Below are 16,343 nucleotides of genomic sequence, written 5' to 3' on the forward strand. Positions count from 1 at the left end.
ATATTTGAACATCAAAATTAATTCAAAAGAATAAATTTATATACCTGAGTTGGCCATCATCCTCCATTGAAATATTATTGGTTGAGTTTAATGTAAATTTAAGAATGAGTGAAATGTAAGCATTAATTTGTGGTTTTGAGCACAAGGGCAAAAAACAAAAGTCTTAAGTAAGCAAATTAATCATGATTAAATCGCATGCAAATTCTAAAAATAAGAGATCTATTTTAAATAAGCCCCATAATTTGTGAAAATATTCTTTCAAATCCCATGAGATTTTTTTTTTAATTTAATTCCCTTGTGAAATACGATGTATATATTTTTTGGCTCACTTCTCTTTGCCTGATTTGACCAACGACCGTTGACCGGCCATCGGTCAGTATTGACAAGTCAAAGATAATTTTTTTAAAAAATATTTTAATTTATATTGAACATATCCGATAGCCTCTGTTTTGTTTTTTTTTTGGGTAGTGATGATAGTCTCTCCCTTAATTTTCTTGCTATACTGTTATAGATTATCGCAGAGCCGTATCTAACTAGAGATATTAAAACAGAAATTAAAAGGTTGCCGGCATTTCCAAAAAGAAAATCAAAAAATAGTCCATGAAGTCTCCAAGTTTGACCCCAAAATAAAAATAACTTATAATTTTATACTTTTAGTATTAAATTCTCTTTTAATATTATAAATAACTATATTTTCAAGCTTATAGGTACTAAAGTTTAGCACTACAGTATAAATCTAAATGTTTATAATTATTTATATATATTTTTCTTCCAACTACTTAAAAACAAGATATGCATAAAATATTTTGTGAATGAACTTTCTACCTTTTTCATCAGGAAGGACTTTTTGGGTCAAGAAAAATTGGTAGGGGATAATAATGACAATGAAGTCCGGCAATTTTTAAATTGTTTTACAATAAATTAAATTTTGATAATACGCAACGAATGACTTGAAAATTATCCTTATCTTACCTATGCATTGAAGGGTATGTTTGACTAGCTAGTTAATTACTAGCTACTTCTACTCCTAAATATAAGATTTAGTTTGTAGTGTAATATATTTAAAATCGGAGGTAGTATAACTTAAGAATTGGGTCAAATTACAAGATTATACACATATGGCCTTATCATTTAACAAAGACTTATTAAATGTTAACATGTAGTACTCAATATTTCAAAACAGACCTTCAATAAAAAATACTTGTACTTAATTAAAAAAATTTGGAGCTCTATTCCCTAATGTGCTCTCATGATTCTGGCCCTTTGGTATTCTGCCGCTTTGGTATTTGTATTAAACGACTCGACCTAAATTTGATAGTCCTATCAATGCCATCAATATGGATCCATATCTATCAACAAACCAATTCACAAAATAAAATTTGTAATAAATCTACCTCCTATATAACTTTTATATGATATATATTGATTGATGTTGATACTTCCACTATTATCCAAATTACATTTTTTTAATATACAAAGTAATTCTTAGTCATACTCAAACCATGCGTGCCGGACGGCCTTTTGTGTGTGTGTGTGTGTGGTGGTGTGTGTGTAATGCTAACAAACTTACACGCACCATTAATTTTCTGCCTACTTAAAGAAGTGCCAATCACTTAGGCTTGCCACAGATCATTTCTCTTTTCCTCGTCCTCTAAACTTGAAGACATGAAGAAATCGATTCTTGCATTGCTTGTGTTGGTTTCCTTTATCATTGTGGCGGATGCTGCTAATCGTACAGGTAAGCACTTTGCCAGCCTCTCTTAACTGTATGGGTCATATGATGTTTTGTTTAGTGAACATCGATCTTTTGAGAATTTATTTTCTCTAGGAAAATTTTTTCCTTTGCAAATTTTTTATTATTGCCAATTTTTAACTAGTTTTTATCTATTTTCTTTATTTTTTTTGTATAGTTTTTATCATGAATTCTCATGCTCCATATATAGTTGGTTTTCAAATAAAACGCTTGAAAACAAATTCAAAAAATGATTGGGGACATCTTTGTTCTATCCTAGTCATGTCTTGTCCCAAATGGGGCAAAAAATAGGATAGAAAGGCCACTCTATCCCAATTATTGAGATTGATCATGTCTTATCATGTGAACACCCCTATTACCTAATATAAGTAATGACAAATGAGGTTTTTCTTTTTTAAAATTAATGGGTGGTGCTGTTATTAGAGAAATTAAGTCTTCCACATCCCACACCTATAGGAAAGCTCTTGTGCTATTAGTATACAAAGCCATTAACAACAAAATGAGGTTAATTAGTCACACATATAAAGAAATGTTTGTATCTTAAAAGATATATCTTTAGTAATTTGGACCAAACAAATAGATGTAATGATATCCTCATGTCAGTGTCGAGATTTAAACTTACATCCTTCTGGGATATTATTCACACCAATACCATCAAACGATTTTTTAATTATATTAACTGTTGGATCAGCATCAAACGTTGTTGGACCTAATTTGGTAGTAGCTCTGCATTCGCAGAAATTTCTTGTGCTTTAAGTAGTCATAATTTCTTTCACTAACGTGAGTTGATAATCTAAACAATCGTTGCTTATATTTATAATATTCTCAATAAAACCATAAGATTTCTGTAAATTTGTTTATATATGGATCAAACGGCCGTTTACGCCTATTGTGGAAAACCTAAAATAAGGAATATACATAATTGTGCAGGCTTCATAAGTATAGATTGTGGAGCAAAGAGAGATTATGTTGATGAATTAACAGGGATTTGGTACCAAACAGATGAAGGCTTCATAGAAAGTGGATCCTCATGAAATACCACCCATCTTTAACATCAGCAACAACGATCTTGCATACATGAGGGGTCAGCTAAAAACATTCAGAAGTTTTCCAGAGGGACAAAGGAACTGTTATACTTTGAGACCAATAAAACAAAAGCAGAAGTATCTGATCAGAGCTTCATTTGCTTGTCAGAACTATGACTCAAAAAACGAGTTCCCAAAGTTTGATCTCTACTTGGGGGTCAACTATTGGGCGACAATTGAATTGAATGAAAATAAAACTTTTGGATATAATGAAATAATAATCCAAGAGGTTACCAATGGCATGGTTCAAGTGTGTCTGGTGGACATGGGAGAAGGCAAACCTTTTATTAACACATTGGAACTACGGCCATTGAGAAATTCTCTCTATTCCTCTCCATTTCCCTTATCTCTTTACACAAGAAGAGATTGTGGCCCTTCTTCCAGTATCAACTATGTCAGGTACTCTTTCTATCCCGCTCAGACTTTTACAACGTTACAACAAAAAATTAGTATGAGGTCATATAAAAGAAATGTGAACAATCAAAAGTGCCATCACTAAATGGGTAAACTTATTTGCACTTAACTTCCTTGATATTTTAGAATTATTTATTCATTTGGTCGGACTTTTTGGTTTTTCTGGAGGAGCATAATTTTTCTTTTTCACACTTGTTTATAAGAAACTTTTAATTATATTCTATTTCTCCAATTTGCTTGCAGAAATTTCAGATACAATCATCCTTATAAATCATAGCTCGCAAAACATTCTGCCATATCCTGCAGCTCAGAATACAGAATATAATTATGATGCTCTGTCCTTAACAACATATATCCAGAATACAAAAGTATAATCAAATTGTATAATTAATTTAAATTCAATTAAATATAACTGGTCCTGCATAGTGTTTTTAAATATTTTTAAATGTTATGAAAATAGAATTGCCTATATATCTCATGAAAAAAAAATAGAGGCAGAGTTGTGAAAAGATTTAAACAACAAGTCACATTTTTAATACCTTGGGGGTAACATGACTTATTGCAAATTTTGTACTTTATATTGATATTAATTGATTGGGCGCGATCTATGCCTAGTCTGACGTAAATAGACACATTTTCATGTGTTTGGCGTGCTATTCATAAGATTAGTTCCCCTAGTTATCATAACATGAAAAAAAATGAAATTTGTTGTAAAATTATGTACTACCAAAGGAATCAATTGATTAATTTAGAGAGATTAACAAAGTTACTAAATTAGTTAATTATCACATACGTTACATGATCTCTCTAAAATGTTTATGTGAATTATTAGATTAAATATTAATTTATAAATGAAACAAATTAATTTGGAGATGAACGATAAATAAAATAGTTTAAAGTAATTTAGTAACTTTTTTAATTTCTCTAAATTAGTCAACTACGTTTTATATTAAAAATGGGACGTAGTACATTTTTTGCCAAAGTTGTAAACTTTTACATACATACATATTCATCATATGTTGATTGACTTGAACGTCAATAATTTCTTGAGATTATTAATACTTTGCTCTTCTTTTTTTTTCGGGTGATGCTTTCCTTAATTGTTTCGGAAATTAAAATGCAGGTCCAAGGACGATGTTTATGACCGTTTGTGGCATACATATATAAAGAATAGTCAGTGGAATGTCTTAGAAACAGATGGACAAGTAAAAGTCGAAAATTCCAATTATGAGCTTCCATCAGAAATATTAGTCACAGCATGTCAAGCCCCGAATAATTCCAATCTCTTATCTGAGAGTTGGAGTCTTGATGTAGCAGAACAATTTTATCTGTTTCTTCACTTTGCTGAAATTCAAAAGCTTCCTTCTGGCCAAAAGAGGATTATCAATGTCACTTTTAATTATGAAAATTCCCTCTACGAAGAACTTACCCTTGAATATTTGAAACCCGTCACCCTAAATTCCAACATCACTACAAATAACGTTAGATTCAGAATTAGGGCAACAGATGATTCTTATGCCCCTCCTATCCTCAATGCCTTTGAGATTTTTAAAGTCTTCCCCCACACCAAATTCCCCAACGGACCCACAAGACGGTATTGCTTTTTCTTTTTCTTCATTTTTTCTTCCTTTGGTTCAATTTTTATTTTGCTAAAGATGAATATATATTGAAGAAGAGCTCAACTAGGTTCTCCTTCGCATAGTTAATGCCATGGTGGAGATCAGGCGTACTTATGGGGTATCCAAAATCAGTTGGCAAGGGGACCCATGTGTGCCTTCTAATTTTGCATGGGAAGGTGTTAGATGCAACTATGGCAACAAAACAAGAGTCGTTTCATTGTAAGTACCATACTTCTGAGTTATTTATATGTATCATATATGAAGCATTATTTGAGAAAAACATTTTGGCGTACAAGTAGTTGAATAGAGCTCTAAAACAGCACTAACACGCTTGCAAGCAAAGAACTCTCAGAAGAGTTAATACAACTCTAAAGTTCATAAATAGAGCAAGAGGGCTTCAATGCAATATAATCCCACAAAACAAACTTTTCCTTAATTTTTACCATCAAAAGAAGGTGATTCAACAAAATAACGTAGTGTGAGAATTTTTATCCATAACATGTCCAAATCTTGCCTTGATTTGTTCATATATATATATATATATATCAGCTATTTGTTTCAACCCATTTATATATATGCTACATTTTCCTTTTATTTATTTCTCTTTTTTAGTTGTTTACAATATGTCTTATGAATTCCAAAATGTAGGCACTTGGGGTCAAGCAAACTCAAAGGACAAATATCTGAATCCTTCGCGCGTTTGAAAAATTTGGAGTGCTTGTAAGTTGTATGTAATATAAGATAGGCTCCCAACAAATACTTATTATATTGAGCCTACAACCTCTTGTTCATAGGGACTTGTCCAACAATGAACTGATAGGAGAACTACCAGAATTTCTCGCAACTCTTCCTATTTAAAATTCATGTAAGACCTTAATTTATACACACACACTGCAACTTTATGCTTAGATTGTGAAGTCGTGCACCTCAAAATTACATTTATTTTCTTTTCATCATCTATCTTGCAGTGATGTGACGGGAAACAAACTCACGGGTTCAATTCCCAAGGCTTTTAGTGAAAATGCTAATTTAAGGCTCAGGTAGATATCCAATTCAGATTCTAGTTTATTCTTGTTTGAGGTCAAATTGGATAAACTTTGTGTCCTTTTTGTCATTCATTCTTTGATAATTTGGAGAGAGGAAGAAGGAGGAGAACAATAGAGTTTTTTTTTTTAATCCTTTGCTTATGAATAATATGCCTTGGCGCAACAATATATGTAAAAATCATCATATTTAAAACAGGACCAGCTGGGTTGAACCGGGAATCGTGAGCCAATCACCTGGCTTGTCCCGTCAACCCTTGTGAGCTCAAGACATTTGAACTAGGGTGACTTGGAATAACCCGAGAACAGCCCAGCTAACCTACCCTGTTTGGTGGGTTAACCCATTAGCCTCTTTTTTTTTTTTTTTTTAAAGCTATTTTGATGCATTTTTTTAAACTGTCGATAGTTTTTAGTTTAGTTATTAAATGAGGATAGGTACGAATACTTTGTTGTCATATATCTATTTTGATTAATTTTTTTCTATAATAAATATTTAGCAATTTTAGGAGGATGATACTATGATGCCAGTTTGTCAAAAGAATTGTAAAAAAAAATTATAAAGAAATTTTAAGTATATGATTCTTTTAATTTGTTTGTAATTCAAGGTAATGAATTGATGTTTAATTGTAAGAAGATATGATAAAAATTAAATTATTTTTTAATTTTTTTATTTCTTACCGGTTTGACCTCTGAGTTAACGGTTTGCTTACAAACCCTTAATTCATTATCTCAACCGGCTCAATGATTGATACGAATACTTTGTTGTCATATATATATTTTGATTAATTTTTTTCTATAATAAATATTTAGCAATTTTTGGAGGATACTATGATGCCAGTTTGTCAAAAGAATTGTAAAAAAAAAATTATAAAGAAATTTTAAGTATATGATTCTTTTAATTTGTTTGTAATTCAAGGTAATGAATTGATGTTTAATCATAAGAAGATATGATAAAATTAATTATTTTTTAATTTTTTTATTTCTTACCGGTTTGACCTCTGAGTTAACGGTTTGCTTACTAACCCTTAATTCATTATCTCAACCGGCTCAATGATTGATACGAATACTTTGTTGTCATATATATATTTTGATTAATTTTTTCTATAATAAATATTTAGCAATTTTTGGAGGATGATACTATGATGCCAGTTTGTCAAAAGAATTGTAAAAAAAAAAATTATAAAGAAATTTTAAGTATATGATTCTTTTAATTTGTTTGTAATTCAAGGTAATGAATTGATGTTTAATCATAAGAAGATATGATAAAAATTAATTATTTTTTAATTTTTTTATTTCTCACTGGTTTGACCTCCGAGTTAACGGTTTGCTTACTAACCCTTAATTCATTATCTTGACAGCTCAATGACTGGTCCGCAATGTACAACAATGTCATTTTCTGAAACTCATCATTTGCTTAACTCAAGGTTCCTCTTTCTATTTTGCCAGTGTAGCCAACAATGCAGGTCTCTATCAGTTGGATTCATGCAACAAAGAACGCACGTTTGTTATTCCTCTTGTTACATCAATTACAGTCTTTACCCTAATTGCCGTTCTTTCTTTGGTGGTTTGGAGACTGAGAAAGAGAAGACAAGGTATTTATTTTTATATCTATTGTCGATGTCGATTCATTGGAATATAATACAGCACTCTCAAGTTATTTTTACTTGTGTTTGAAGGCTAAAATAATTTAACATAATGATGCAGATTCGTCCACAAATAAATACTTGAAGATGGAGATTCCAAAACGAAAGAATCGAGAATTCTCTCACTCACAAGTTCTGCGGATCACCAACAATTTCAAAACTCTTATTGGAGAAGGAGGATTCGGGAAAGTTTACCTTGGGACTCTAGAAGATAATTCTCAAGTTGCAGTAAAATTACTTTCAGAATCATCAAAGCAAGGATATAAGGAGTTTCAATCAGAGGTTAGAAATGAAAAGGACGTATATCTATGATATACAAAAGCTACTTTTTAAATATATGTATGCAAAGTCATATATGATGGAGCTAATAAATAAATAACTGTTGACTTGTAGGCTCAGCTCTTGACAGTTATTCATCATAGAAACTTGGTTTCACTTGTTGGGTATTGCCATGGAAACAATATCATGGCCTTGATTTATGAATATGTGGATAATGGGGACCTCGGCCAATTATTATCAGGTTTCTCATATCTTGTGCTTATTTTCAGGTCTTAGATACAATTATTGAAATCTCATGAAGGAAAATTATTACTCGTTTAGTTTTATATGGTTAAATATAGTCGACTGAGATCTTTGAATAGTTGTATGATTATATGCGTCTGTTATTGAAAGATACTGATGATCATATGCAATTTTTTTCTCTTGTAGAGAAAAACTCAAATATTTTGGGGTGGAAACAGAGACTTGAAGTAGCAATTGACGCAGCGAAAGGTGACAAAAAGCTATTATATATGTTATTGACCCGTCTTGCCTTATTACTCCCTCCGGTTCTAAATACAGTAGAGGAATTACATAACTAATTTACAGTAAAAGATTTAGTTATTTGTAAAAAAAAATGTATTAGTTTTCCCAAAATATATCATTTTTAATAATTGAAGAAATCTTCTTAAAAATTATAAATTTACAAGACAAAATGAATGTAGATCTTATATTTAAGAATAAAGTAAACTCCTTAATTAACTCCTATATTTAGAATAAAAGGGAGTAGTAATAAGCTCCAGTATATTTTCTTCTTATATAATAAGCTAGTGGAGTTGCAGGATTGGAATACCTTCACACTGGTTGTAATACTCCTATAATCCACCGAGACTTGAAACCATCCAACATTTTATTGAATAAATCCATGGTAGCTAAGATTGCTGATTTTGGACTGTCTAGAGTATTTACAAATGAAAAAGATACTCATCTATCAACTCAACCAGCCGGTACTCCTGGTTACATCGATCCTGAGTAAGTGTTTCTTAGCATATGTCTAAAGAAATATAAAAGAGGACTTAAGGATATCAGTTTCATTATTGATTGGATTCATTTGCAGATTTCAAAGATCAGGAAAACTAAATAAGAAAACTGATATTTATAGTTTTGGAATGATTCTTCTTCAACTAATAACGGGTCGTCCCCCAATAAAGAGAGGACCTGAGGATATCAGTTTCATTATTGATTGGATTCAACCGAAAATTGAAAGTGGGGATATTGAAGGCATTGTTGATCCAAGATTAGCTGCAGAATTCAGTCTTAACTCAACATGGAAAGCTGTTGAAGTAGCAATGTCATGCGTGTTACCACCACCAACCCAAAGGCCAACCATAAGTTACATATTGCGAGAACTACAAGAATGTCTAGCTTTGGAGATGGGAATACATGACATGATGCCAAGAAATTCATGTGATTATAGTGGCAATAGTGAGTTAATCACTGTTCTCTCTGCTAGGTAGTCATCATGATATATTTCTGCTAAACAAGACTACAAGGCTTCATGTTTTAATTTGTTTTACAAGACTATGATGAAATTCGTGCTTGCATTGTTCAAGGATCATTACATATAATGAGCGCACGAGTTTCTTTGTTGAGTTAACTTTTTTTTTCCCCATCAAATGAGACCAACGATGTTAAAATTAAGTAACTAAAAATGCACTTTATAAACTTAAGATACTAAATCAAAACTTGATGTAAATATAGAGAACCAAATATATAATTTAGCTTTCTAATATCATGATGATGTGGTGCACTTTCAGCTTTTTGATTAGTTTGGATGAATGAGATTGAACACAACTAAAGGACGCTAAGGTTATGTTTCGTGTGAAGGTTTGAATTTTGGTAGATTGGGAATGGAATTGAGAATGAGGGGAGTGAGGGTGGGTTGGCACTGTAACTTTAAAATTATGTCTGGTATATAGGGAGTAATGTTTAAAAGGAATGTTCACATTAACTTTATTTCATAGTCAGTCATTAATTATAAAAAGACAACAATACCTTGCTATTAATTTTTGTTAAAAAAGAAGAAGAAGAAAGTTTGCAATTGCTTTCCCTTTGCAGTTCATCGTCATCGCATTCACTGATTGATTCAGTGCAAAACCAAAAACAAATCTATTAGCGACCTTTAATCATTAACTTATATGAGATCATATTTGACGCAAAGGAAAGGGTTTCTAATGCTGATTCAACTCGGCATATTCCGCTGCTCCTTCTTCATCTTCCTTTCTTTTCTCTGCTTCAACCACTCAACTCAGTCATTTGGGTTTGGTTGTACATCTTCATCTTTTGCTTCTAGTTCGATTCCATCGCTATGTGTTCAAGGAAGACGAAGACTTGTCAATTGCCATTGGCAAGAGTTCGAAGAAGGAAGATGGAGATCTGAACACAGATATGAGTCTCCGTCGTAGCATCCTCAATTTTGCCTCTTTCCACCTTCATTACCGTCGCAAGAGGATAGTCGATATGTAACTGGGTGTGGGTGAGGGGTAATCTGGTCCAAAAATGTTTAGTGCTGGAATTGATTATTTTTCAATACTATGGGGCCGCTGGTATTGGCTAATCCCACAAAAAGTGGTATTGGGCAATCCTAGGATTGCTGAAGTCTACACATCAAACATGACAAACTAAGCAATACCAATACCAATCTCAATACCAACCCTCCTAATCCCTCATACCAAATAGGGCCTAAGTATTTTACCATTAGGAGTATCCTGATAATGGTAGTGGTGGTAGTCATAGTCATTGTAATAGCGATGGTAGTAATGGTAGTCATAGTACTAACAAACTATTAGTAGTAGTGGTAATAATGGTAATAGTAGTGGTAGTAGCAATAACAGTAATAGCAGTAATAACAATAACAAGGACTAATAATATGTCATAGATATTTGACATAAGTTTCTGTGACGGTGATGTATGTTGAAAATTCCATTTATTTCTAGGGTACTCGGACTTATTTTCTCATAGTCAATTTCATGGTTGATCCACATCTGGTACAAGTTCACAACTTAGTTTTTCTGCATGTATTAATAATATTATTATATAAGCACAATATTAACTTATGAGTTAGTCAAACCCTGAGATCATAATCATGAAACAAAGACTTATCATCTTATCCTTGGTTCAAAAGATAAAGTAGAATAAAGACTCTTATAGTTCTGCATTTTTATTCAATGACCTGACCTGGTTTTGTCTCTGACTGACTCCTTTAATTTAGATTCAATGAGCCATCTCAGATAATATACAAGTATATATAACAATAATGTCAACATCAATCATCCTTCAATATAAAATGGAGTTTATAACAAACTTATAATAAATTATTTTTATAATATGCATTAGTATCCTCTAATCAAAAAAATCTTGTTCGAGACATTACTGGGCACTCTAATGTGAACATCTTTCCTAACGTTGTAAGGGATTAATGCTTTTTACAAAACCCAACCTTTTATTGGTATAGACTTATAATAAATTATGCTCACTGTATTTTTTATATTTTATATTAATGTTGATATTATATTTTTTAAATTCTTTTCTTCACCAACCCCAATTACATCACTACTCAAAAAATATTCATAGTCAACCATCCATGCCGGCCTTCTTTTTTTTTTCCTTGTATTATTTTTCATACTAAACCATTTTCTGCTTCTTAAAGAAGTGAAGTGCCAATTATCTCATTTAAGCTTCCCAATTCGTTTCTCTTTTCATCATCCTCTAATAAACTTGACAACATGATGAAGAGCACAATACCGTGGATTCTGGCTCTGTATGTGTTGGTTTCCTTCATCCTTATTGGTCACTAATCAGCACAGGCTGTTGCAGAAGATGGTGGTAATTCAGATAAGCACTTGCCTTGGCCTCCTTAGCCTTTAAATATTATATCCTTTTGGCGTTTAATTGAGGGTTTGGAGAAAGTCTTTAATTTTAAATTTTAAGTTTTCTTTTATACTCACAGAAAAGTTTATTCAAAACATATATATGCTGCAAATGACTTAACCATTTAGGTAGCAAATTAGAATAATTAAGTGGATTGACTGGGTTATGTGGAGTTTGCAGGCCGTTTTTGCATTGATAAAAAAATTTGGTTAAACGCAATAAATATGTAAAAAATGTTAATTTTAAAAAACACCGTGTCAGAATGTGTGGATGATTAATTGATGCCTAACAATTATAATAATAAAAGGTCCTGGTTTACAAGAATATCATCATGTGGGATTTAGGAAGGGATAGATATATGTTGCCTTAGCCCTATAAGCGGTGAAACTGTTATAGGATTTGAAATCATGGACCTCTAAGTCCCAAGGCAGCAATTTTACCATTGCTTCGAGGCTGTGCTCCCCCCCCCCCTCCTTCCATAATCAAATAATAAATGGGGGCAAAATGGTCAATGATGCTAAAAATTTCAGAGAGAATATTAATAACGTAATAGAAACAAGTCATCCCCGACAAAAATTTTCTTTTACAGGAGGGAGAGTTTATGAGGGTGAATTAAGCTAGAAATATATGAAGCTTGATATATGGTTTATTGTGGAATACATATGAAACAAGGAACATATAAATGTGCAGGTTTCCTAAGCACATATTGTGGAGCAAGCAAATATTATGTGGAGGAATTGACTGGGATTTGGTTCCAAACAGATGAACACTTCATATATAGAAAGAGGAACCAATCATGAAGTACCGCCAGCTTTCGATTCAACGATCGTCCATACATCCAAAAACAGTTAAACACATTGAGAAGTTTTCAAGAAGGAGACAGAAACTGTCACACTCTGAAACTAAAACAAGAGATCTATCCGAAACAAAAGTATTTGATCTGAGCTATATTTGCATACCAGAATTATGACTCCAAGAACCAGTTTCCAAAGTTTGATGTTTAGCTGGGGGTCGGTTTTTGGACCACAATTGAATTGGGTGCAAAGAATTTTGCTTACGTGGAAGTAACAATCCAAGAGGTTACCAACGACTGGTACAACTATGTTTGGCAGACATTGGACAAGGAACACCCTTCATCAACACCATAGAATTAAGACCATTGAACAAATCTCTCTATTCTGCTCCATTTCCCTTGTCTCTTTACACAAGAGGCCAGCGTATAAATTTTGGCAGGTACTCTTCCTTCCTTGCACCAACTTTTGCACCTTTTTTTTTAAATCAAAATGAACAATAACGCAGAAAAAAATTACTTATATCAATAGGTTCAAAGAGACATTAATAAAATTAAACTTGTTTTTGTAATGTATTTTGAAAAAATAATAATAATAAGCTGCAGTTTTAATAACTTCTGCATTGTATGGCTCTCGCTATAAATTTCGTATGTTATATTAATTGACATATGCATAGTTTCAGAAATAGGCACATCTTTTATGTGTTGCACATGGAGGTCTAAAAATGAGTCACAATAGTTATCATAAATTGTACTAACTCTACTCCTTAATATAAAAGCTAGTTGATTAATTTGAGTAGATTAGAAAAGTTTGTTAATCAGTTGTTTATAATAAATAGATGTTATCCTCTCTAAAATATACTTGCTAATCATGTATATTAGCTAAAACTACCATTTAATGAATATCTTAATGTTCATCTCTATGCTAAGATCTACACTATCTAAATATAATTTTAATGGTCTAAATTTAAAATTTTCAATTGATAATCTTTAAATTTAAAAAATTATTTTTAAAAAAATTAACAATTGAAATATTGTGTTTATTTTGGATTTTACACTTATTAAAATAAATTTAAAAAAAAGAACAAAAGTAAAAAAAAATTCGGACCATCCATATTAAATTTGGATGTTTCAGGATGACTACCATAGCACTCACTCGCTGTTTAAACATTTTAATGTTTTTTTTCCCTATTGTAATGCTTTTGCTTAATTGTTTTGAAAATAATGCGGGAACAAGGACGATACGTACGATCGCTTGTGGCGTATATATGATGATTCTTATTGGGATGCCTTAAAAACTCCAGTTATGTCCTGCCATCAGAGATATCAGTCACAGCATGTGAATCCCAGAATAACTCTAATCTCTTAACTACAAAATTTATTTTCGATATACCAGAACTGTTTTATTCGTTTCTTCATTTCTCTGAAATTCAAAAGCTTCCTTCTGACCAAAAGAGGATCATCAGTGTCACTTTTGATGATGATGATGATGAAAATTCCCTCTCTCAAGAACTGCCTCCTGAATAAACCTGTCACACTAGTTTCCGGCAGCATAACTACAACTAATGTTAGCTTCACAGTTAGAGCAACAGTTGATTGATCTGCTCTCCTATTCTCAATGCCTTTGAGACTTTCAAAGTCTTCCCATAACCAAATTCCCCCTGGAGATAGACAAGATGGTATATATTGCTTTTCTTTTTCTCTTCATTTTTTCCTTCCTTTGTTCCAAATTTCACTTTGTTTGATTTTGTTGCACCCATAGAATCAATAGTCCCTCATGTCCTAAATATAAGAGCTAGTTGACTAATTTGAGTAGATTAAGAAAATAAATTAAATTAGTTATTTGTAATAAATAAGTGTTGTCTTTCCTAAAATATCTCTACTAATCAAATTTATTAGTAAGAACTATTATTATTAAAAAGACTACCTTAGGAAAAAATAAATAAATATGAGAGAGAAATTTATAGTTTTGGAATGATCAAACTATAATTGGTCGTCCTCCAAAAAAGAGAGAAATTGATGATAACGGTTTCATAATTGATTGGATTAAGCCTAAAATTGAATGTGGGGATATTGAAGGCATTGTTGATCCAAGATTTGAAGGGGGGTTCTGTGGATTCCGTGTTAGTTCCACATGGAGAGCTATTGAAGTAGCAATGTCATGTGTCCTACCAACACCTACCCAAAGGCTTTGGAATGTTTAGCTTTGGAGATGGATCAATCCAAAATGGATAACGCTATGATAAGCAGTTCCCGTGATTCTGCTGTGAGCAGTGAATTAAGCACTCTCGTCTCTGCTAGATAGTCACTATTATATGTCTTCTAAAGAACAATATAATTATATGCATTTAAGGATCATTATACATCTCTCCTCTTTAAATGATTATGTGTTGGAATTTTTCATAAATTGTGGATTAGACGTGCGTGTGTGTGTGTGTCCACCTTATTGGGCAATCGGCCTTGCTTCAAATATTAAACCCAGATTGTTTAAATGTATGCACTCTATGATGTGTGTGTGTGTGTGTGTGTGTTGGCTATAATAGAGGCCCCAATCTACAAGCCTTTAGAAGTTATCGGTTTCCCATCACGATCTGGCTTGTATGGAAGAAAATAAAGTATTTTATATCACAACCTGCTCTCCTCAAATCAGAGCCAGTTGAAAATTTAATTTGGTCCTAAATCAAATACATCAATCCACTTTATCTTCATGATAAATATTTATCTAGTTTGCCTTCAAATAATTCGTATGGTGGTTGTGTGTGTGTGTGTTAAGAAGTGAGGATATTTTAAAGAACATAACATATATTTATTATAAATAAATAACTTAACTAATTTCTTTAATATTCACAAATTAGTTATCTAACTTAAAATGTCCAATCCAAAATAGTTCATTTCACAGTAAGAGCATTGGCTGATTCTTAGGCTATCCTCCTATATATCCTCAATGACTATGAGCTTTTCGAAGTCATCCAAGAAGCAAAATCTCCTACAAATACACAAGACCGTGTTGGCTATTTAGAATCAGTCATAACATAATACTTTAGGGTGCTGCTTCCAATTGCTTCATATTATTATTAAATTTTAGGGTGCTAATCACTTTTTTTCATGAATACTTTAGGGGCAAAAAATACCTAAAGACATTCTAAAATTAATAATAATGGTCAACAACTTGATCCGTTAGTCAAAAGATGACACTGTAATAATTTAATCGACACTCAAAAGGCGACATTGCTCCAATAAATAATTTTGCAATATGCAGTGCTCATCTCAAAGTAGTTTAGAGACAAAAATGTCTTTAAATATTTCATAAATTTATTAAAAAAATTTTATGTTGTACGGCTTGTTGATAGATATTGATATTTTTGGTATTAGTGATTTGTGACATGATGAGACAGCTCATAGACAATCAAGGACTTGTTAACAAATTTAGATCAACTCATTGAATAAAATACAAGTATAGAAGTGTTTGGATTAGAGCTCCAAGTATTTGTGACTCGATATTTTATATGTGTGTGTTATGATTTGATTCAATGGTAAGTTATAATAAATAAAATTACATTTTATAAAAGAGTACAATAACACGCCAATTCGGATTCTCCTATAATTTGTTTTTATCATTTTGACACATTCGACATTTTTGCCCTTTTAATTTGAATATTTCTTCCTTTATATATTGAAGTCTTATTTCTCTTTCATTTTGGCTCGAGACTTTCCCAACGTCTCTAAAATTATTTATATTTAGTTTCATAAAAATTATTAATGTGATTTGATCCCATAAACGTTATTCTATCATTTTAGGACATTTGTG

General features: G+C 31.9%; 1 protein-coding gene across 1 annotated transcript; it reads left to right on the plus strand.

The window, feature by feature from the left end:
* Positions 1–1,665: 1,665 nt before the first annotated feature.
* On the plus strand, positions 1,666–10,341 carry LOC114759028 (probable LRR receptor-like protein kinase At1g51890). Its single transcript, XM_028948126.1, has 12 exons — positions 1,666–1,738; positions 2,684–2,744; positions 4,376–4,846; positions 5,520–5,591; positions 5,840–5,911; positions 7,361–7,506; positions 7,619–7,839; positions 7,951–8,077; positions 8,266–8,328; positions 8,658–8,847; positions 8,933–9,300; positions 10,169–10,341. Exons 1-12 carry the CDS (start codon positions 1,666–1,668, stop codon positions 10,339–10,341), a joined length of 2,037 nt encoding a protein of 678 aa, XP_028803959.1.
* Positions 10,342–16,343: the final 6,002 nt, after the last annotated feature.

Source organism: Neltuma alba, unplaced genomic scaffold (assembly GCF_004799145.2).
Source record: "Neltuma alba isolate B1F8T4 unplaced genomic scaffold, ASM479914v2 tig00010783_pilon, whole genome shotgun sequence".
Classification (NCBI taxonomy): Eukaryota; Viridiplantae; Streptophyta; class Magnoliopsida; order Fabales; family Fabaceae; genus Neltuma; species Neltuma alba.

What these genes read in the sequence shown, in the direction of transcription:
- LOC114759028 (XM_028948126.1), top strand. Translation starts at nt 1,666, where the DNA reads ATGAAGAAATCGATTCTTGCATTGCTTGTGTTGGTTTCCTTTATCATT. An exon ending in GATGAATTAACAGGGATTTG is followed by an intron (nt 2,745 to 4,375) that starts GTACCAAACAGA and finishes ATTAAAATGCAG; the next exon opens with GTCCAAGGACGATGTTTATG. An exon ending in ATAAGGAGTTTCAATCAGAG is followed by an intron (nt 7,840 to 7,950) that starts GTTAGAAATGAA and finishes GTTGACTTGTAG; the next exon opens with GCTCAGCTCTTGACAGTTAT.